The sequence below is a fragment of the Cavia porcellus genome, unplaced genomic scaffold, assembly GCF_034190915.1.
Source record: "Cavia porcellus strain 051 isolate PalLab524CR breed Dunkin Hartley unplaced genomic scaffold, mCavPor4.1 scaffold_7, whole genome shotgun sequence".
Classification (NCBI taxonomy): domain Eukaryota; kingdom Metazoa; phylum Chordata; class Mammalia; order Rodentia; family Caviidae; genus Cavia; species Cavia porcellus.
This window is the reverse complement of record NW_026947490.1, coordinates 90458613-90483012: the sequence shown is the minus strand read 5'-3', so window position 1 is coordinate 90483012 and position 24400 is coordinate 90458613. Positions and strand designations below refer to the sequence as shown.

The following is a 24400-nucleotide window of genomic DNA, read 5'->3' as shown; positions in this document are numbered from 1 at the left end:
TCCTCATCGTCTTATGAATTTGATAAGGATAAAATATAAATGTCTGATTTGAGCAGAACTTCTGAGAATAAATGACCATCACTAGAATTTCAGGATCTCATTTAACAAAATGCAGTCAATAAAAGAAACATGCCCAATACTTTAAAAAGCAATGGTTTATTTGGATTGTTATTCTGTTCCTATACAAAGCCTCCTTTCTCCCTGTGTCTCCATATATACGTGTATCTATAAAATCTTGTCACGCTGTCTTCTGAGACTCAAAGAACTCATTGCTTTAAACACCAGGATAAACTAATATCAATAAAATATTTTCAAACTGTGCAAATTGCCTATGGTTGCTACTTCCATTGATAAATTTTATTTCACAATACTTTTCACAGGATAATTATCCTTATTGTTTCTGTATTTCTATATCAGTAATAAATATATGTCTGATATGATGAAAATTGTAAAATAAATGCAAACTGACAAGATGCAAAATCAAATAGAAAGTGACATTTAATAGATGATGATTTATTTTATTTTACTTTATTATTATTTTTTTATTGGTATTGGGGATCGAACCCACGACTGCCTGCTTGTAAGGCAGGCGCTTATGCTGCTGAGCTAAAGCCCCAGCCCCTGATGATTTATTTTAAATATATGAGATTGACATCATCATCTGAGAAATTCTGAAATAATGCTTTTATGACCAGTTAAATATTTTCTGTTTTCTCAATTAAAAGAAGAAAAGTCTGCTCTGGTTCAATATGCTTACTATGCTTGTTTTACTTGTAATATCTTATTCTATACTTTTCTCATACAAATATAATTATCCTGTTTCTATTCTAAAATAAATATCCTGTCCATAGGAAACTTTTACCATGAAGGTAGAGACTTTCTTGTTCATTTTCTCTATTCATTAGGAGTAAATATTATAAATATGAAGCAGAAATTTATTTTTAAGAAATTACATTATAATTTGCAAAGTACAACATTATCTAAGGAACTAAACTGTTAAATATAAGTGAATTTAAGGAAGACATTTTTCTCTAATAGGCTTAGAACTCTTCTTTATATTAAGTGATAAAAGTAATATCTAATTTAAATAATAGTATTGATAGAATATATTTATATCTGGTTTGTTATAACCCAGAGGCATTAAAAAGAAGCAAAATTTTAATAATTTACCAAATGCTAGAAAGAATAAAGGGAAGAAACTTACATGATCAATTAGTTCACGAACCATTCCATTCCACTGTCCATTGGCATCGTCCTGGGCTCCATATTTCCCATCCTCCACCAGTCTAATTTCATATGTAAAGCCAAGGATTGTAGATAACTCTCTGAGGAGATCAATACAATAACCCTCAAATCGATCATTCCCGTAGAGAGGTTTGTCAGACTTCTTAAACAGGACATAAGGTTCTTCCTGGAAACGTCAAATAGGAACAAAGAAATATTAATTAAATTAAATATGAAATTTCATATAAAAAGCTTTTTAAAGAAAATTTTCTATTAATTTAGATTAAGAAGAGATATTCAGATTTAGCGAATATTTATTCATCATAAAATATGCCATTAGTACATATTAAAATATAAAATGCATAGTGTAAAATATACACTATTTAATATTATATAGCATTTAACCAATACATTGAATATAGTATATTATAAATAATATGATGTAACATACTACACAATACGTAATTTCACCATAATTAAAATATTCTCATTTGAGTCAGAAATTTAGTCAATATTTGGCAAACTCTTTCAGTGGGATCTATGGATGAAGTGAGCCAAAAGTCTTCATTGCCTAATTGTCTACTGTGTGCTAAGAATTGATACATTATCATATTTATTGACATTATCATATTTTGTCCTAAAACCCATGCAAATTATAACTATTATATACAATAAGAGGAAAAAAGTAGCTACTTTAAAATATAAACATTATGAAATGCTTCTGTTTATCCATCATTGTTGTACACAGGATTTACTGTGAGCCAGCCCCCTCCTCTCTATAAAAGAGAAACTCCAGAGCTGTGAAGTTCATGATATAGAAAAGGAACCATAATAAATGCCGAAACAAACAGCACCTATAATGTAGATGTTAAGTGATAAAAAACACAGCATAGTTCAACAGGGTAGAAAACAATTTCAAGATACTGATAAGAGAAGACAGGAGAAAATTGGATAACACTATATATCTGGAAATCTTTTCTGAGCAGCAAAAGATAAAGTAGACTCTAAACGTGAGAATTTAGCCATTTGAAAATCTGTAAAAAGAACACATCACATCAAAGACACAAATAAAAGTCTCTTTCTGAAGCAGTTTAGGAAGTGCCCTTTGGGAGCATCTTTAGTTATGCTGTTGTGGTTGTCTCAATGTTCTGAATAAATTCAACATTTACCTTTCATGGTCATTTTGCCCTTGGAAAAAGTCCAGCAGTTGGAGAATAAAGTGGACATAAGTCACACCATCATGTGTCTGCCTTTCTGTTGGCTGACACTCAATAGTAGCATTCACAATATGTTTGCACATATCTCCTAAAGAGGTCTTCTAGAACTGCTTCAGAAAGTGCCGAGAATGACAGTAAAATGTGTTCAAGGAAGCAGGAGCATTATGAAGGTGATTAATTGCAATGTGCCTTTTACTGAGATTAATTTTGTTAATTTAAACACTCAACTTGTATTTTGATCACACAGTATCTGTTAACTCTATCAACTTCCTACTTTGGCTTTAGTCGGCTTATTATAATTTATTGCCAAAAATGAATGCATGGCTTTTTATTTAAAAGGTACAAAAACTGACAAATTATTAACTTTCATATGCTATGCAAGAAATAAAATTAACATTTTCCAAGCACTTAAATTTTGGCAGGCCCTGTTTTGAATGTTTTTACTTCAATTAGTTTATTTCTCATAACAATGATGTGAAATCAGCACTATTAATTCCATTCACAATAAAAATAGACTGAAATAAAAGCATTAAGTATTCTTTGCCCAAGATCAACACCCAGTTAAAAAAAAAAAAAAAAAACCCAGGTACTCAATCTGTGGGACCACTTACCACCACAATATGTCTTGCCAATTAAATAATTTTGAGTGATCATTTCCAAAGTTTATGTGATCACATACGATTGCATGTCATCATTATACAATTGCATGCATGTTTTATGGCTTTATAATTGTAATCACCTGGGACTAGCTAGTAGGCACATAAATTATTTACTAATTGAATCACACAATCAAGACATCATACAGGAGAATAAAAGTAATTACATCACTCAGAAAATATATTTCCTGCATGACACACTACCTGCTCTCTAAATAAGAATACATCTTTTAAACATAAAAATACTTTAAGAATTTTTAAAAATAGCATATATTAAGTCAATCAGATTCAGGGAGTAATATATGAATAAAGCTTTGTTTTGTTGAAATTATTAAATTATTTCAGCTTCTATTCAAATTATTAAAACAGGATTGTCTCTAAAGCATTTATTGCAAAAAATACTGGTGACATATTTTACACATGTAAAGTTCATACTAAGAAAAAATATATGATAAAAGTTAATGGCTACCTAACAGTACGTGAGGAGTTATTTGAAGGATATGTGTTACCAAGAATGGGAACACAGCAAAACATTTTTAAATGCCATTATGTTATTTAAATCTTCTTAGTCAAACTTGGCCAATTAGCTATCTTACCTATTACCTATTAACTTTTTTTGCTTTATCTAAAAGCTTAAAATAAAACTTCCATTACAGGCAAATAAATTTATTGATTCTGTAAGATTAAAAACAACTACTTAGCTCCATGTCTTAAACAGCTTTGAAAATCAGAGAAAAAAAATATATATCATCTGAGTACCTCTTTTTAGTATTTATGGATCTCCACAAAGTATTACTATTCTCATAAATGCTGATAAGACAGTCTTCCAACTGTGATTCCCATCTTTAGCTACAATGTGTCACAGATAGTTTTATATCAAGGTGTGACTCTGTTTTAAACTCTCTTTCTGTGTTTCCCATGACATAAGGGTAAATAATAACCTCATGTATGAAAAAGAAAAATGGTAGCAGAAGAAATTACTGTATCACTGACTGAGTTCAATGAATAATATGATAAAACTCTCCTGGGCAACTCCAGGTTTCTCAGACAGTCCTAAATCTGTACATCAGCATTGCTAGAGGTAAAGGCAATTCATTCTATGGCATCAGTAATGAGAAGTTTTCAGCATTTCCACTATTGACCCCAGTTTTAGGAAGCCCACCAATAACTCATGTATTTTTATATGCATTAGACTTCAGGTGCAACAGAAAAATATAAAATGAAGTTCTGAAAAAGTGAAATATGCTTAGAGGTTGAGAGGAATGGAATGTTTTATTTAAATATAATAAAACTTTTAATATTTTTAGAGAATATAACTCATGTATCCTTCAGCACTTATGTGGAACTCAATTACGTGCTTTTATTTGTAAGTCTTAAGGTACCACTGTCTTTCATATTCAGGGAATAGGGACATAGAAATGCAAATTAATTTCAATATGATGCATGTAAGATCTGGTAGGACTAAACTAATTAATGTATTTATTCAAACTATATTGAACTACCACTCTGTTCTAGCAGTCTTCCAGAGGATGGGTCACCTGTGAGAACAATAATATAAAACTCTCTCTGGGGATGATTCTAGAGTTCTTACATATTACATACTATCCAGTATTACTTGTTTGTCCACATTGCTTCATTAAGGATTAGATGTGCAATATTTCCATAGAGCGCATTTTTGAAAACAAGGTGATTATTTTAGAGAATAGAGTCCTGTTTTAGAGAATTCTGAAGAAGCACAAAACATACACGATGCTACAATTCTCAAATTATTGGGAAAATAGAAAGAGACACTCAGGTAGCCCTAGTCTGGTTGTGAATTTATTTTTATGACCAAATACATTTTAAAATCTGTGTCCATTGATGAAGATTGATTTGCATGTGAATATCAAAGTATTCACAAAGTATTATTACCTGTCCTTAATGTTTTTCTAAGGATTGGGCTAGCCAACAAAAAACAATGAAACAAAAAAAATTATTTATGAGAAATAGTATTCTTATTAATCAAATGAAAAATTCATGATGGTTGCAATAATATCAAAGTTACAGGGATTAAAAATGAGCAGTTTTGCTTTCCCAAGAATCATTCATTTCCTTCTATCTTCTCAGCCTTCTTTCTGTCCATAGTCTCTGTGTCCAGTCACTGGCCTTACACTGACAACAATGAGCATAAAGAGCAGCAGGGAAATCTCACTTGGAAAGGCTGCAGAAATCAAAGTAGGCATCAGAGTGGAAAGTTGTTTGGATGCAGAAGTGGGACGATGGGCAGCACGGAGGTGGAAGGACAGAACTGCTGAGGGCACAGGAGACAGAGATGAAAAGGCTTTACCTTAGACAGCAGCACTAAGGAGACGGCACAAAACCTGCTCCTCTGGGCTCCCCGCCTAGCGCTCTACCTGAAGTCTTCTAGCACCTTTTCTGTTATACTTTCTCCACGCAAACACTAAGGCTAAACACTGAACACTCTTCTTTACTAGATGAAGTCATAAATGATGAGTTACTTTTCGCAGCCCTGTTTTTAATCCTGAGTAATATAATTATTTCCTTTAAGGCAACCAACAATCTTATTGCACTAAACTTTTTATGAGTTAGTTTAATTTGATTATCTATAAAAGACATTCTTGCATCATAAAAATATTGAAGAAATCTCAGTAATGTTGAGAAGGACATGCCAGCAGAATAAGGGAAGATTTTCAGCAAAGATAAGTTTTCTTCAACAAATAAATTGCCAGCTCACTGTAACTATCTGACACTGGCCTGTCCCACACACAGAGTAATAATTCACACTTACGAGTGGGCTTAGAATCCATAATGTATGATGTGATCAGGAAGAGGAAAATCAGCTTATGATTCTAAGGATGATCCATGAGATTAACACATCATCAGCTGGCATGTTTATAGACTTTAACCATCTAGTCCAGTGTGGAATAGTGACATACAAATAAAAAATGGGAAATTCTAAGGGTGATCAATAAATTACCATCTCCATCTAGAATTTTTACAATTCAGATTTTTCATTTGAAGTTTAACAAGATGCATGTAGATATCTACATTTTATAACTTTACTCTAAAACATAATTAAAATGCTTTTGGTGTGTTCTCTATTAATCCAAATATCCTTCCATCTATGTATTAAAATCAAATATACTTATGTAAATTCTCTACAGACACTTTTAAGACAGAAGTCAAAAAATTTTCTCTTAAAATGACTAAATATTTTTGGCTTTTGGTCAATACAGTGATTACACAGTGAAAACAGTAATGAAGGAGCTGGAAAGCCCAGTCAGGAGCATTGCGTGAGTAACTGGAATCTAATGTAATCTTAGACAATGTGTTTCATCTCTGTTTCATACACTTGCTTTACCTCAGCACTAGGAGTTAAATGAGTAATAATATAAAATAACTTCGCTTCTCAGCACAAAACTGCGGGAACTATCGTATGGCTTAATAACCTTCAATAAGTAAATTAATAAATTTAGATATAACTTCTCGAAATCTTAATTTATTTCTATTCTAAGAATATATGTTGTCTTTTAATTTTCAAGCTATCATCAGATAAGGCTGCCTTTCTTTCTCCTACATTATTCCCTGGAGAATAAAACATGAAGCCATATTAGTATCTGTTTAATAAAATTGTTCACTTATTAAACGCCATGTAATAGATATCCAGAGTGTTCCTGGTATTGTTCTATGTTATGGAGATGAAAAGACTAATAAGACTAATAATAATAAGTCATGATATTTATCCTCAAGGACCATAAAAGTCTAGTGAGGGATAAAAATAAATACTAATGCAGTCCTAGATATGGCTTCTGATTTAGCCCTCAGTCCTCACTATACACTAAAATGCTTAAAATGACGATTTGCTTCCCAACTAAGATTGGAATACTGAAGCTTGGAACCCACCCTCAAAGAGTCTGAGCAGACGCATCCAGGTTAGTCTAGCCTCAGTACTTAAAACATCTTCCTAGATGATTTCAGAATGTCACTGGGCTAGCTTCGTAGACATGTCACCTGGGACTCTGCACAGAGCCCAACACTTTAAAGGGTCCACAGCTTGACTTTATGCTCTGCTGGTCCCCTTTAAAAGTCTTAAAATTGTTTTTATTCAGTAGACTGAATTTTACTTTGCAGTGAAAGCACAAAAAAATGTATCTGGTCCCACGTGCAGTCAGGGAAGAGAATCACAGAGCTTAACAAAGAAATATTTTGAAACATATGGAAATATTTTACAGAAAGATAATGACTCATAGATACTGAAAGTTTGCACGCTTTTTGTAGGTTAAGTGAAAAAAAAGGACGGAGTATACAAAGACGGGCAGGGCACAGGATCGCAGGGTAAAGTAGGCAAAGTTTTACTCCTACAAATTCTGAAAAAAAAAAATCTGTCTAGATATAACTGCTCATTTCCTTAACAATTAAGCAGACACAGGACAAATTTGTTTGCAGTGCTACAGACTGAACCCCAGTACCTAGCACTTGCTGGACAAGTACTCTGGCACTCAGCCTTGTTCCCAGATAAGGGAACTGGATAAATGTAAATGTATGTTGTGGGGAGACACAGGAAACCCAAAAAGGAAGATGCGGTCTTCCCAACGATGGAAAGTGGCATTTTCAATCTCTGAAGTTTTATTTTTAAATGCATCTCAACAGTTTGAGTTTGGAGAATCTCTGGCTTTAGAGAAGAAAACACAGTGTTGATCATCTTCTGCTTGTATTACGGATCCTTAAAAAGAGCAGGAATGCATTGATGGGAAGACAGATTAAGAAACAGACAGACAATTAAATACTAAGTGGCTTCCCAACCTCAGCCCACTCAGAAGTTACTGACACTGTCAAAATCCTTGCATATGCATGTAAAACAAGAACACTGAGAGTTACACACCAATAGTCCTTGTTAGCATGCATCCCTGAAAGGTTTTTTTCCATAATTAATTTTGAATTAACTGACAGCTACTGACCTTGGCAATGAATATTTTTTTTAAGTATATTGAGTTTCCATCATCTGAAAGAAAATATTCTATGCCAGCATTGCTTCTCTCAAAAGCCTTTTGGCTAGTTAAGAATAGTAATTTTACACAGAAAATCAAAGGTAAACCAATAATAGAAGCTTTCATGTAAGTTTCCAAGAAATAAAACATGTAGATTAAAAGCATTCTATGCCAAAGAGGAAAAAGTAAAAGTTCTCTAGGGTGTTGGACAAACTATCTCAGAGTATGTGCACTGGAGACAAGGGCTGAAAGATGGTTGCAAATTAGGTTAATGCAGAGAAGCAAGAACTTTCAAGCAATAGAAATTGACAGAGGACACAGAAAAATATTCTCCGGTATGCGGCCTCAGGAAGAGGAAAGATGGCTTATAAAACTTAGTAGTTAATTAGTACATTAGAAAACGCTGCGAGATAACATAAAATGCCATGTGTTATATTTAAAATTTTTTATTTCCTTATATTCATTAAATACTATCATTGATAATTCTGAGCAGAAAACTATGCTAAATCTTTCATAAAATTTTATCTTCAACACAAAGTAACTTCAAGATATGCCTTAATTTTATCCCCTTTTTAAAATTATGGAAAGCTGCTCCAAGTAAATCTACTACTATTTAGCAAGCTACTACTATTAGCAACTGAGCTCAAGGCTCAATTTTCTGATTTCTTTTTAGAGCTACATAATAAATTCAAGTACCAAGCATCGTCTAATTGCTGAAAGGGTCAGCCCCTCGGCTAATCATTGGTGGTGTAGACAGCTCATGAATTTGCATAAATTCCATGATAAATATTACTAAAGAAATTTATACTGCAATAATGGATGGAAAAGAAAATGCTCAAAAGGAGAGAAAAACTTGTAGGTATACGTATGTAACTGTATGTATAAGTGTGCAACATGGATGACCATACTACTAATTCTGTTAGTTCATCAAAAAGAATAGTCTGTGCTGTCATTGATTGTCTTTGCTCATTTTTTAAGCTTTGATTTTGTAACTCAAGCAACTACCTGTAAGATAACAAAGTGGAACATATTAACTATTGTTGATTTCTTACTGATTTTTAAAAATTCTGTATGATTTCTACTCTTTTTTTTTCTTTTGTTGTTGTTCTTGTTGTTGTTTTTGTACGGGGGATCAAACTTATGGCCTCGCACTTGCCAGGCAGGTGCTTATGCTGCTGAGCTAAATTCCCAGTTCTTCTGTTTTGCTTTTTTAACGTAAAAAAGTCAGGGTTTCTGCAAAATAATGTAGTGTTTTTGACAATGTATTACTCTGGGAAAATATGTGGAAAGTTTTAATTTTAAGAAAATATTCTGCATTTTAAAATATTTGGAAATTCTCCATATTCCAACTATTTCAAATAGTCTTTATGTGCATTATCAAACATTCATAGATAAAGAAATCTAATACACTTAACCACAAGAGATGTGCCTTCATGACACATTTATCAGAACTGTAGTATAAATTCTGAAATTCCATTGTAGCCAGTAATAAACCTAGAAAGCTACTTCTCTGGCCGTAAATAGTAATACTGCTATGAAAGCTCTGTTTATTTCTGAGAAAAGTGAGAGAATTATTATTTGCTAAAGACTATAAATTTATAACACCAGGTACAAATTTAGAATCTTGGGTAACATTAAACATACATGAACATAAATATTTTATAGTCCTTAATTCTAATGACTTTTGAGTGAAAAATATTTTCTATATAATATGCAATGTTTCACCAGCTGTGTGGTAAATGTGCTTTTTTTCATTGCAAGATGAAGTGGTTAAAAAATTCATTTGCTTGCCCAATGTGGATTTACTCTAGTTGAGGTAGTAAAAATAAATTTATGAGATTTGTTTACTTTTTTTAGTATTAATTGTACACACAACTGCAACTCAAATACCTCGGCACATAAAATTTATAGGATTTAAGGTAAGCATATGTATTCTCATTTTGCCATCTAATTAACAACACTGCATGAAATTATAAGAAGGAAATCTAATAACTGACTTGTAGGTAAAGACATAGAGACTCTGGGCAACTTAGCAACTTAGTGAGAATCTGTCTTGAAATTTTAAAAATAAAAGAGGCAATATTATGGATTGGCCAAAGTTACTTATCTGGTGATTCCAGAAAAGCAAAATATATCAATTGTCTGCTGCAGTAGGAGTTTGAACTGTTCTTTTTACATCACCATGGTAGGGTTAATTGGAGTCAGGCTACAGTCTGTCATTGATAAACCTCAAATAAAGAGAAGCAATTAGGAATTGATGTAATCAGCGAGTGGCTAAAGACACAGAGATGAGCATCTGAGACGAAGGTATCCATCAGAGAATGAAGTTAGGCAGGAAATACCTCACGTAACTCAGGACTCACTTGGTCTTTAAAGGCTCACAGCTGTCAGCACCACGTCCCACTCTGAGGGACTTTTATACCTGCTTCAAAGAACAATGCAGATCGTCCCTGACTTAAGGGTGGTTTGAATTATAATTTTTAAAAATATAAACATATGAAAGCAGTATGCACTCGGTGGAAATTTTCCTTCAAGTTTTGATGCTTCATCTTTTCCTGCCAATCAATGCTCAGTTTGCCAGATTCTCTGCACTCACAGTGATGCCCAGTGATGGTGGGAATGAGACGCGGACACAGCTCCTTCAGCCACACGGTTATGACAGAAAACAGCACATACGCTGCAGTATGCGGTGTCGCTAAATTGTGGTGTTTTGCAGTTCAGGGGTCCTAAATGCATTTAGGGTATTTTTCAGCTACAAAAGAATTTATTCAAACATAATTTCATAATAAATCAAGGAGAATCTATACATTTTTTCTATCCCATACTATTTATCCTAGGTTCTTTCTTAGACACCTTGAATTTATATTTTCTCATCAAACAAAATGTAATGTAGTATTAGGACTTAATCAATAAGGGGAAAGAAAGAAATATGTAACGATATAAGTACACTGAAAACACACGCATGTTCCCTGGATAAACGACTGCACCAATATGTATGTTGTCAAGTATTATCTTCTGATGTTTTCCAATGTCATATTCAGCACACCGAGCTCTGGAACTAGATCTCTAACTGCCACTAAGATAATACAACACAAGAAAATGAAATACAATATCCTCAAAATTCAATTTTTGTTGCATCGCCCTCCTTCTGTTTTCCCATTTCCAATGATGTTTACCAGAAAATGTCTTCTGAGTCTCCGGGTTCTTAAACTTCAATTTATAAACTACGTATTCCTCTTCTCCCCCACGTTACCAATCCAATTCTCTTCTCCCAATTCCTCAGATCTCACCAGAGTCAGACCCCATGATCTCTCAAACTTGTCTGTACCAACCAAATCCTTTCTCATGAACTAAAATTCTATCTGTAACACTAAAAGAAAGTTTTAAAAGTCCTAACGTGATCGTGTTCACATACTTAAAATCCTTCAAAGCACCTATTTCTGCATATCATAAAGCTGATTCTTCCCGAGGCCCACGGCTCCTCCTGTGCTTTGCCTGCGGCTCATCCACCACCCCCTCGCCACACGCCCGCGGTTACTCTTGCACTCTGAACTCTTGCATTCATCCTTCTGTTAATCACAGCTATCCCTTATACTCCTTCTTCACCTAACTGACTCCTAACCCTGAATCAAATGTTGCTCAAGAAATTGAGGCACAGATTTGGTACTGCTCAGTCCCTATCAAAATAGTTTGAGGCTCCGGCAAAGGCAGAAACCTCACCACAGTAAAAGACAAACAGCTTCCTTGAAAGTTGAGAGCATGAAATGCAGACATGTGCAGCAGGTGGAATATGACTGAGCCACTGTGGGCAGTGTTGCAAAAACACAGACCGAGGCATGGATTTGGCTCCAAAAAGTTTCAGTCTACTTAGAAACTAAAGCAAGTTGAGAACTGTTCTGAGAAAATAAATTGTCAAAGCAGAGTGAAAACAGCTTTGATAGTACATTCTGAGTGACAAACAGAAATGGACTCATGCAATGGAAAAGTGTAGGTCCAGATTCAGGCCGAGTTCCCACTGCAGTGAAAGAGGTGACAGGGACCAGCACAGGACAGTGCGTGGCCCCTGGCTGAGCATCTTAATCGTATGGCTGGACTCCATGACTTTTTAAAAATTCTCGAACACAGACAGAATGGTAAGGTAATTGTGATGGGATGCAAGAGACAAAATACTCGTTTCTCATCTATGTTGTTATGTTCCTGAATTAAGCCTCCAATGACAAAATACAGATTAACAAGAGAAAAGTACACACCTTTATTTAACGAAAATTTTATAAAGTTGTGTTGTGGTTTGCTTGTTTGCTTGCTTAGGTTTGATGAAGACTAGACAGTCACAGAGAAATATGATTGGAGGGAAAAAGTATAATCTGAAAGTAATAAATTAGGTAGAACATGGGCACTATGCATTCAGATTTTCCCTGCATCTTTGGAAATTAAGATGCCCTGCTTCAGGTGTTGAAGGGTGTTTGTCATATGAAAGTCTTAGAACTTGCTTCAGAGGAGAAGTCAGAAAATAAAAATGTCACCTTCCTAGGTTTTTCCAAATATTAGGGTGTCTGTTATATTTTTATAAACGTGTCCGGAACCTTATCTCATCATTTTGGAAGAATTGTTATTAAATATATGGCCACAGGAACCCCAGAAGTCATGGTCCTCAAGAAGGTTAAAAAATATTCTGCTCTTGAATATAATCAAATTTTAAAAGTCTGCCCACACTCATAGGACTAGCTCAGTTTTGCATGTTTATATCTGGTAACCTGAGTAGCTCTTTTGAAGATAACTATGCAAAATACAAACCTTTGTTAAGTTCTTATCACCTTCTTTTCAAAGTCTATATTGTTATTGCTTTAGGTTTTTTGTTATTGTTTTTGTCTCTTTTGTTTCTTTTTTTTTCTTGTATTTTTGTTTTGTTTTCCCTCTTTAAAATAAAAAAAAAAATAATAGTTCTGCCCAACAGAAATATCCGTGAAACCCCCAAGCCTCAGGAAAGAAGAAACAATCCTGAAATGGCACATAAGAAAAAAAAAAAAAAAAACTACAAGATGCACAAAGAATCAGAAATCAGACTAAGGTCTGAACATATACTACGATTAAGAGTGCACAAGTGAACAATACTTTTCAAAGAATATTACGTACACCAAGACTATGTACACCAAGATTATGTTTTTAGAAATAAAAAAAATTACTCATGTAATCTTAGGATGTTATTAGAGTTTGTGCTTTTAACAAAACAAAAGCTCAAGTCAAGAACAATGCAAACATAAGATCCAGAAAGCTGGGATCCAGCACAGAGTGATAGGCAACAGAATCCCCAGGTCTGTCGTGGAGGAAAGTCCCATGAGGACAGCTAAGCAAGATGTCTGGAGAAGACAAGACCAGCTTGCAGCAGGAGAACACAGGGCTTCCAAACACAAAAGGACTGGAAGCTAGATCTGAGTCATTTGAGGCAACTGGGTGCACCTTGAAAACGTAATGTTACGTACAATAAATCAGACTTGCAAGCTTAAGCATCATACGGTTTCTATTAGATGAGAAACTCAAAATATAAATAAAGAGCAAAATAAAAAATAGAGAGAGGAAATGGAGAAACAGAAACTTCAAGGGGCAAATGGGAAGCGGACTAAGAGATGCAAAGAATTCAACGTATAGCTATTAATAATTAATTGTAGATCTCTTAAATACAGGAATATTTATATTAAATGACCCATGATAATGGAGGCATTTTAAGATATTTTCTATATTCATGGCATAAAACCATAACACCACAACGATCAGTATTCATAACTCTGTTTAGTGTATATTCAGCAACACTGTAGCACAGTTTAATGTTAATCTTAATTTAGAGTCACTTTATTTTAAAATTTCTTATTGTTTTCTTAAAACTTCATGAGAATTGTATGGCAGAGTAAAGAATAAACAAATCTTTCACAGAATTAACGAGAATACCTACAGAATGATAGATTTTCCCAAGTATTTACACTATAAAACCCATGCTGAACTTTATTTAAAAAGGAATACTACACTGAAAGAACAGGTTAACGATGACAAACAAAGCAGTTAAAACAGAAACCCAGACACTTCACGCAGAGAACTTTATGTTTTATTGCTCCAGCTCGTTTTGCTTTAGAACTGACGTAGGGACATCACGAGCAGCTCTTCTGGAGGAACCTCCCTGCCCTGCACTTCAGCTGGCCAGCTGACACGGGCAGCAGCCCTCTGCCAAGCCAGAGCCCAGCCCGGGTTGGACAGCGCAAGCAGAGTGAAGAACCAAGTCTCACAGCCTAACACGGAAAACCTGCCTTCGTGTCCTCAGGAGACGTCCTCTCCTTTACTATCCTAAAGTACTTCAAAATACACGTGTTCTTTGTTACTTATGGAAATTTTGCGAAAGCAAATTGATTTGCGTTATTTGAAAACAGTGTGAATAGTACTTGTAAAGATGAGTCACTGTTTGTCTTTACTATTGTTTATGCTTTCCAGCGCCTACAGACAACTCCAATACTGTAATTTCAACTTACTTCCTTTAACTTGTATTGACAGTGTCTAGATTACACTTTAGCCATTCTGGAATAATCCTTAATTACTTTTCTCCAAGGTAAATTAAGGAAGTTTTTATAAATGTTTATAGCAAAGCTTTGCTCTCAGAAAGAGAAAAAAATCGTACATTTAAGGGATTTAGTTAATAATAAGCTTACTGGTATTTTCAGTGCATTTCAATGGGTTTTAGTACCTAAATCCTTCGGGGGGAAAATGCACAAAATCTAAATCGTATATATTTAAAATAAATTTCCAATGTGCAAACATAAGAAAAGACCAATAAGGATAAAAAGCATTCAGTAAGCATAACTAATAACAACTGATATCGCTACTCCATGGAGAACACACTTTTCTTCTTCCAGCCTCTGCCGTTCCAACACATGTTGGGCTTTACAACTGTCCAGCTGAGAACTCTCTTGCCATTGTCTGGCTTCTGGTCTTTCAATTCCTTGTATTCATGGTGGCTTTTAAAGTCTGCATTCTGCCACCTTAATTAGCATTCACGTCAGAACTCCTGGTGCACTCCAGGTTATCACAATGGGAGTGAGGAACAAGGGCAAAGCCTAGCAGCTGCCATCAGAACAGCTTAATGTTTTCAAGAAAAAGCAACACTGATTTGTGCGACTCCAAACCTCAGATGAAGAGTCCCTGCACGGGCTCGTGTTCTGTGCGTCTGCCTGGAAAACAACCTCATTTCAGTATCTGGAGACATCGTTAAGGGTGAATGTTCACCTGGACTGTCCAGACAGAAAACGAATAACTATTATAATCTGGGGTTTCCATATTAGATAACGTAATAGTACAGCAACCTAGAGAGCAGTATTTTATTTTAATAAGTTTTTACAAATCAAGTTTATTATTTTTATATATTTTTGTAGCAAATTCCAGTACACTCTAAGGGAATTTAGAAAATGTTTTTCCTGGTTTTCTTTTTTCTTTAATTTTTGCAAGCCTATTAAGCATTAGCATCCTTTTTATGATTTTCATACCCACCAATTCTTTAGCAAGTCAACCAGGGATCATCACATTATTAGTAGCTGCAAAATGTGCTTGCCTCCTTTCAGAATCACTTCAGGGAATTTGTACAATGTACACAGGAAAAAAGTAGTAACCATTCATTCTAAGAAAAGCTTCTATTTTTGTTCTATTCCTAGAGAAAATCTGCTATGATTTGTGATGATGGGAAGGAAGACTTTGTACCCCAAAAGTAATACGTAGTCACCTAAAATTGTGCTTAACTCTACAAAAATAATAAAGTTGACCTTAACCTTCCAAAAGAAATGGACAAAAGCTTTGCTATTTGTGCTATTCATCAGTGTTTCAGGAAGGTATTTACTGATGTTGAATGGTTAAGGAGAATTTGCCTCAGTGATTATCATCCATGCTCATATAGAGAAAACATGGCCATGTTTCAGTAAAACATGCTATCTTACTCAACTCCCCTGCTTGACTGAATCATCATTTTAGAGGGAAGATCTTGGATGTCTACAATCTTTCTGCTGATATTTGTATTTTGGCTGTTAAAATTTTCATTAGCTTAATTCACATCTAAAGAACAAAGAGTGGGGGAAAAGCAAAGCTCAGATCAATCAAATGCACCATTCACTGCTGTTCTGGTAAAAGGTTTGATGGGAAAGAGACTGCTCCTATTAGCTAATTGCTAAATTGCATTTCATCTACAAGCATAATTTATTATCTTTGTCCATGAATAATCGAGGTTTGACTGCACAGAAGTTATGGCCAACATCTCCGCGCACACGTGACTAAAAGAGCCCATTATTTCCTTTCCCAGCATTCCTGGCACACCTGATGGCAACCCAACCCCCACCTCTCAGTTTTTAACCTTTAAATTTTTGCATATTTCTCAGTAGATTTTTACCTCATCTAATGCACTGCAAGAAACCCAGCACCTAGTGTTTTAATCTTGCCATGTCTTTCTACTTTTCTCTAGGTACAATGCCTTACAACCAGACTCTACCAGTACTCACTCTGCAGTAGTACCCACAAACAAACCGTATCCCATTTGCTTAAAACAGTTCTTGATCCACAGCTTTATTAACTGTTTGGCATAACATGGTATATTTTCATTTTTTATATCTGAACTGTAAGTATGGGTTTCAAAAAGGCCGAAGTAGCTAGGAAAACAATCTCTGATCTACTTGAGTGGAAAGGTACTGAAATCATAAACAGATCCAACATACAGAAAGAAAAAAAAAAAAAAAAAAAAAAAAAAACAAGTACCAAAAATATTTTTAAAAAATACAAATAAGAACCAGTGAGGCATGCTGGCACCACCTGTCATCCCAGCAGTCGGCAGGCTACGGCAGGAGGCTGGTCCTGAGTTTGAGGCCGTCCTGGGTACGTGAGCAAGCACAAGGCCAGCTAACCTGCAGAGCAGGCCTTGTCTCAAAAAGCTAAAAACAGCAACAATGACAAGTATAGTGAACCCCGAAATGAAGAAAGAGCTTCTGTTTGTTCCTTTGTTTGCTCTTTCTGTGGTTAAGAGAACGGTTCCTTTAATGCTTCAAGTTTCCACCACCTTCCGCAGAGGAAAGAAGTGAGGGAAGTCGAGGCACTGTGTGCCGCGGTGTCATCATCCTCAGACAGCACGAAAGAAAGCATTGGAAGCACGCTGAATTTGGAACCGGATATGAGAGGTAGCTATGTTGGAAGAGCGGGTGCACATTTAAATTTGAATCTCAGTTCAAAGTCAGACCTAAAGTTAAATTGCATGTGGTCTTGTTATGCTGCATCTTCACAAATGAAAAGGCTAAGGGAGAAAATACCAAGTTCCCCGCACAGTCCGCTAGTGGGCAGGCTGAACACACCATTCGGATTTCTCCATCGTGTCACCCTCTGAATAATGTACTGTTCATAATAAAAGGCTTTAATGAAAATATACAGTTGACAATGTTGGAGATATAAAACAATAAAGTAAATTGAAAACAAGTAAAAATGTTTATCATAGTGGCAAACTTAGAGTAAGTTTAATAAAGAAGGATCGAGGCAGTAAGGGTGTATTTTTGTGTTCACGTACATGTGCCATGTGTGCGGTTAGGGATGCACGGCTGGCCACTTATGAGGCTGTAAACGTTTAGACTATGAGAGCATGAAAGTATACATATTATCAAGTCAAAACTCATCTTTTTCACCACACTTTCTACCTTTCTGTATCAACAGCTAAGCTTTTACACTTACCTAGCTAAGAAAATGAGAAATGAAATACATTACAAACAGAACACATCAGACCATGAGAACAGGAACACAACGGAGAAACGTAACACCAGCAGAGCTGGTCAAACAGAAGGAAAGTCTGCTGAGAATGCGAGGTGGTCTTTGAACAGCGAGCTGCCAAACGGGGTACACGGAGACTTGGGCGTGAATGAGCCGCTCTCCTCTCACAGGTCACCGGGTTTACTTTTGCCTAGTTCATCTGTGTGTTATTTAACCTTATTATTCCTACAATACATGTTTACAATTGCCTATAATTGGTGCGTACATAGCTAAGAATCCAAATCTGGTTACTTCGGAAACTGCAGCATCTGGATTTCCAAATCCAAATGCTGTGTAACCGTGAGCAAAAACGTGACCACACTTCTGCAGCAAAGGAAAGAGAAGAATCAGAGAGAAAACTTATTGCAGTGGCAGATTTAAAGAAATTTGCTTTTGTTGATACTAAGGAAGAATACAGAATCATTTACGGGATGATTTTGTCACTTCTCTCCTCTGTACTATGAACCCCTCTGCTGTCCTTGGCAGTTTGCTCCCAAATAAGCCTCTGTGTCTGGCTGTGATAAAAAAGAAGAGGAGAGGAGAGGGGAGGAGGGGAGGGGAGGGGACGGGAGAGGAAAGGAGAGGAAGCGGAGGGAAGGGGAGAGGAGGGGAGAGGAGATGAGGGGAGAGGAGGGGAGAGGAGGGGAGAGGAGGGGAGAGGAGGGGAGAGGAGGGGAGAGCAGGGGAGAGGAGGGGAGAGGAGGGGAGAGGAGGGGAGAGGAGGGGAGAGGAGAGGAGAGGAGGGGGAGAGGAGAGGGAGAGGGGGGAGAGGAGGGGAAGGGGAGGTAGAGGGAGGGGAGGACAAGGGAGGGAAGGGGAGGGGAGGGAGGACAAGACAGGAGAGGAGAGGAGGGGAGGGGAGGGAGGACAAGAGAGGACAGGAGAGGAGAGGAGGGGAGGGGAGGGGATGGGAAGGGAGAGGAGAGGAGAGGGGAGGAGGGGAGGGGATGGGAGGGGAAGGGGGAAGAAGAAAAAAGCTTTACAAGCCTAAGCAAGGAAACTGGATACTACAGTGCATAACCTTCTAGAATGTGCTAGAAAATAAAAATTAACACAAAGTTGCAGGTGAAGATGTGTTTATTAAATTCATTGAACAACTGGGACTTAAAACCTTCCTTGAGAGCAAATGCTTTCCTGAGAAGGTAAATGCACGGTTCCAACACAGTTATTTGCATGCTAAAGTGCTCCTAGTTTGGGAGAGAAAGAACATGTACAGTAGCATTTAAACGCTGGTAATTTTTTGATGGACAAAAAACAATTATTGTGCCAAAGCTGCACAGTGGGAGGCACTCAGCATATTTAGATAGGAGTGAAAAAAATCTATTTAAAACCAAAAACTCAGAAGGAGAAAAGCATTGTCTATATGAACTTAAATACATATTCATTTTTCTAATACTGCCTTAGCTGTGGTTACATGGGAGGACTGTCAGCAGGGTGACATTATAAACAAAAGCCATCGCATACTCTTTTAAAGATCTCTCTAGCCTGATCAGAATTAATGTTTTTGTCGTTGTTTTTTGGCATTCTGAAACCTGTATTTTTAACAACTTCTACAAATTAACAAAATTTTCAGACACCAAGCATGATTCTAAAATGGATAATTTTATCTCCATTAAGAAGAGTAGACACAAAAAAATCCAGGGAATTTTAACAATAATTGAATTTGAAATTCAAAGCTCAGTGAAGCAACATGGAGAAACACAGTGGAAGCAGGGCACCAGCAGACCAGAGCTTTACTTGCCGAATGTAAACAAGGACACACACACATCTCCAGACATACAGTCTCTGAAGTCTTGCTTTTAAACAAAAGGTTAATTCAGCTGTGGAGTGTTTCCTGAAGTGCACCCTCGGCAATGCACAACTCTGTGCTGTACCGATCTGCACAACATATCGGCTCTAAAGTGTGCTGACAAAATGGAGCAAAAGCATTTATGAACACCTCGATTCTTCATCTCAATTCTAAATAGAAAAATGAGAAAAGCTACAACCCTCTTTTATCTGCTCAGAAGAATCAGAAATTACGATTTAGAAAAGCTGATGGAAAACTGAGTGCTCAGTTAAGGAGCAAAGAAACAAGAAGCCCACACATTGCAGCCAGAGCAGTCTACACAGTGGCCTCCGGGGAGATGGCTGGGGATTGAGGCACACCTGCAAGCCTACACAGCACGCGGGCATGTGTGGGCCTTCTGGAGGGCAAGGAGGGAAAGAGCATTTAACAAGGTGCTATTTTGTTCACAAACTGCAGTGGTCAGGCGTTTCCATTGTGGGGCACTGGAAGTTCCATGTTACAGTGTGAGTAGCTCAAGTTGGCCCAAAGGGTCGGAGAAGTCTGTGTCTCTGCTTTCAGCTACGTGAGCACAAGCGGGTTACTCAGGCAGTCTAGATAGCAGGTTTCTCAGAGAAGAAGTGATGTAAACACCAGTACTTGCCTCAAAAGGTAACTGTAAATATTAAATGAATGGAAAGTGCCTTTTTATTTCTGTCACTTAAAAGACACATGGTAGATGTCCTCTATCCTTATTTCTGAGCAGTCACATATACGCACGGATCAAGAAGAAAAGGAGACCAAAGCACCTGCCACGGGCATCACGGGTGTCTTTCGGTTTTCCAAGTGTCCCACGATCTGTCCTGCTTTTGCCCTTGCATAAGGTACTTTCTCTGTCTGTACACTCCTTCCCCTTCCTTGTCTTAGCGAACTCCTCCGTAGACTTTGGATATCAACGATCTATGCTTCCGCCTGGAATCCTAACCCGTGATGCCTTCACGACGACAAAGCATCACTGTAACACACAGTATTCACTGTTCTCCCACATCTAAATCACATAGTGCACGCGCGTGTGTGTGCATATACACACACCCTGCATGTGTGAGCACTTTTAAAGTTCGGTATGGGCCAAGCCTGTGTGTATTTTGTTCATCGAACACAATTTCTAAGCCAAGCACAGTGCTACAAACTTGTAGTCACAGCATTCTAAGAGGCTGAAGCAGGAGAATCGCAAGTTCTAACTCAGCCTGGGCAAGTTAGCAACTTGGTATAAAATTTAATGATTGACCTTGCATAGCTCCAGGCCTGGTGGATACACAGACATGCACACCTTTCAAAAATTTAAAAAAATCAAATGATGGTTATGCTGCAAGCACTGTGTAGAGTAAAAACAGAGGACACAGTCAAAGTCTGCTCCTCCAAGAAATGTTTAGTGATGTTTGCCAAAATAATACACCCAAGAATGAATCAAAGACCAGCATAATGTAAATTCTGAGTCGTCTACAGTACTGACGGGTCCTGTCATAGCTCAGAAGTGGAGGGGAAGAGCTTGCAAAGAAAGAGAATAAGATTAGGGGCTGGGGATTTAGCTCAGCGGCATAAGCGCCTGCCTTGCAAGCAGGCAGTCGTGAGTTCGATCCCTGGTACCGATAAAAAATGAAAAAGACAAAAATAAATAAATAAATAAATAAATAAATAAATAAATAAAAGAGAATAAGGCTGACGGTCACAGCAGGAAGCTGTACCAGGCCAGCTGGAGCACAGGCCTCTTGTTAAGGAAACGAGAATACAAGTTGGGAGCAGTCAAAACTAAGAAGGTAAGGAGTATGGCAGAGGGCTACATGATTACTTTAACAGTCCTCTCAAGAGGGGATGACATTAAAGACACAGTGGTCAGTGGACAAGAAAGATGTGCTCTTGTCTTGTGAGGACATTTTCCTTTATATTTTTGAGAGACAGTCTCATTACCTAGTTTAGGGCGATGAACTCACAGAAATTCTCCTGCCTCAGTCTCCCCAGTGCTAGGCGTGCAGGTCTATGCCACCACACCTGGCTGAGGACATTTTGACTAAGTACAGGGCTGGGTTGGTGGAGCTACTTTTGAAAATAAAAAAAAAAAGATCTAAAATTTAATTAAAGAGGATTTTGAAAGTTTGGATATGATGTTCTGAGGTCTTTAGCATGGAAATGATTTCAGAAACTTCGTAACTTCCATTACTGCTATCTCATGGTTACCAGCTTTGTTTCGTTACTGAAGCCTTTACTTTATTCTGACATGTCTATAATCCTGACACCCATTTTTATTACAAAATGGGCAGGAACATGAATCCTTCCTGACTTGATTTTTCACTGTAAATCACTTTTAGAAATCATATATTGCTAAATATGTGTCATGGTTTCTTCTGGACACTAATTATCCGTTTTCCTGCCTCCTTGAGGAACCGTAAGCATAGGTGTTGACAAGCTTATCCTACCTGTAGAAATTACTGACTTAATAATACCAGAGCTCCTTATTCTAACTTTAAAATTTCCTTTTGTAAGTGGCATAAGTGACCATTATTTCCCAACTTAATTATAATACATAATTATAACAGAGGTAATAATATATAGCTTATCTGCGTTAATTTATTTCTGCTAGCAGTGTAAGCCATTTCTGGCTTAAAAATACACTAGGCATTCGATTTCATATGTGAGACTGGAAAAATAAAAGTGATCATCCAAACTAAAACAAGGAGCTGGAAATCAAGCTTACAGTAAAAATGTAATGAGATAATACTGAAAAATGAGTACTGTATCCTCTGAAATATATTTAGAAAAAAGAGCAGAAATCAGATGGATGGTTGCCTTCTCATTTAAACATATATACAGAGAAACATCAACCTATCTGTATCTGTACAGCTACATATCTGTATCTAATCTATGTCTACATCTTATCTGCAATCTTCACAGCACATCTGTGTACTTTTTAAATTTTGATACTGCCATTTATTGTCAACTATATTTATAGTAATTAATGATTTCCAGTAAAACATGAAGCTGTAAAATTAATCTGTGTAAACATTTGACATTAATATAATTTACATTATTGAATATTTAAAAATTAAAACTGTGTAAATTAGCATTGACTTGTCTGTTTTATAGCAACTGTTAAATAACTGTAAAGTATAACATTGTGTTCATTACTGAAGAAATTATAATTTATTTTACATCCACTTCCAGGATATCTACATTTATCTCAGAATAGTGGAAAAACAGATACTTACCAAAATGGTGGTAACTATCAGAGACCGATTCGAGAGGGAGTCTGTGATATTAGCTGGCTTTCCCTTCTGACTTTCTGTCATATTCAGGCCGCTGGCTGGATCCCAAGTTCCAATCTGTAAAACAGCACATGCACTTTGTAAATTGTCCATCAGGCACCCAAGAAAGTTAAGGCCGCCACCACTTATTATCCGCTGCTGCTGGGTTACCTCTGTCATTAACGGCTGTTTGTTTTAAGCATGATTCACTGCTCTGTGAAGTGCAGCCAGTGAAGGGTGACATTAAAGAACAAAATGATCCACTGCACGGCTACAGCCAGGTGGGAGTTCAATTTTCCACTCAGACTTTCATTCCCCAAGATAAACAGCATTTGATGATGCCTTGATAGCTGCTAGAAACTCACGAACAGGGTATATCTTTTAGTGTAATGGATCTAGTTCATCTTATTATAAAGCTAGCACGCCTATTATTCAAAGCTAAAAATGATGCAACAAAATCTGGGGATGTAGGATAAATTAATAAGTAAATGCAGGCGGAAGGGAAGAATTTGCTGGTATTCTGTATAACCCCCAGCACGGCAAAGTCATACCCAGAATTATCTTTGGGGCTTTTCAAAGAATTCCTGTGGAGCTTTTAAAACACTCCCAGGAAACATCACAGCACAATCTCATCTAGATAATCCATCCCAGTATTTCTCCCTGTATGCTATTTAAATGAATTTTAATTAAAACATACACCTTTGTACGCAGAATATAGTTTTATGTACACACTAGTGTATGGGGTGCCACATGCAAGGCTCTGGGAAGACACTGTCACAGGATGGACAGACTGATTGATTTGTTGACACCTACACTGTGGCATCATCTTACAAATAATCACCATCGAGGGAGAACAGGGAGGGAAGGTTGGGGTGAGCAGAGCACGCTCGATTCCTTCTCAGATCAAGCAGCCATTAATAACGCCCTGCCTCTCACACATCCCCTTAGACACAACAGCACTTAGAAAACAGGATTATCAACTTATCATTAAAATAAATGTGCCTAAAAAGAATAAACCATTTAACAATAAAATTGTTGGCCTTATTTTATGAAAAAGAAGGTAAAACACAACTTCCCAGCAAAATAATAAGAACATCACAACAGTTAACACACTGCATTTTGTTATCTTTAAACTAGCTATTCAGAATGTAACATACAGGCATTAAATTTTTTAAAAGATAACTATGCAAAATAACAGCTTTTTAAAGTCCCTCCCGCCTTGTTTTTAAAGCCTATATGGTTCTGTTTTAGGGCTTTTGTGATTATAGCTTGTCTCTCTTGTTTCTTGTTTCTCTTGCACCTTTTTGTTTGTTTTTATTTTCCCTCTTTAAAATAAAATAAAACTTTTTCCTATCATTATTAGCACAAACCTTCCTTTTCAATGATTTGAGAGACACAAATAGTGTGACTTACTTGCATTTTTACCTTTTCCTTTCTCTCCTTT

At 36.5% G+C, this 24400-nt stretch overlaps 1 protein-coding gene across 6 annotated transcripts in view; it reads right to left on the bottom strand.

Annotated features, from left to right (window-relative positions):
- Window positions 1-24400, bottom strand: part of Grik2 (glutamate ionotropic receptor kainate type subunit 2) — a 611950-nt gene that overhangs the window by 195108 nt on the left and 392442 nt on the right. For all 6 annotated transcript variants that reach the window (XM_063253933.1, XM_013148503.3, XM_063253934.1 and 3 more), the window contains 2 exons: window positions 22921-23034; window positions 1205-1411 (listed from right to left, as the gene is read on the bottom strand). In XM_063253933.1, the coding sequence (XP_063110003.1) occupies window positions 1205-1411; window positions 22921-23034 (321 nt within the window). The remainder of the gene's footprint in view (window positions 1-1204; window positions 1412-22920; window positions 23035-24400) is intronic.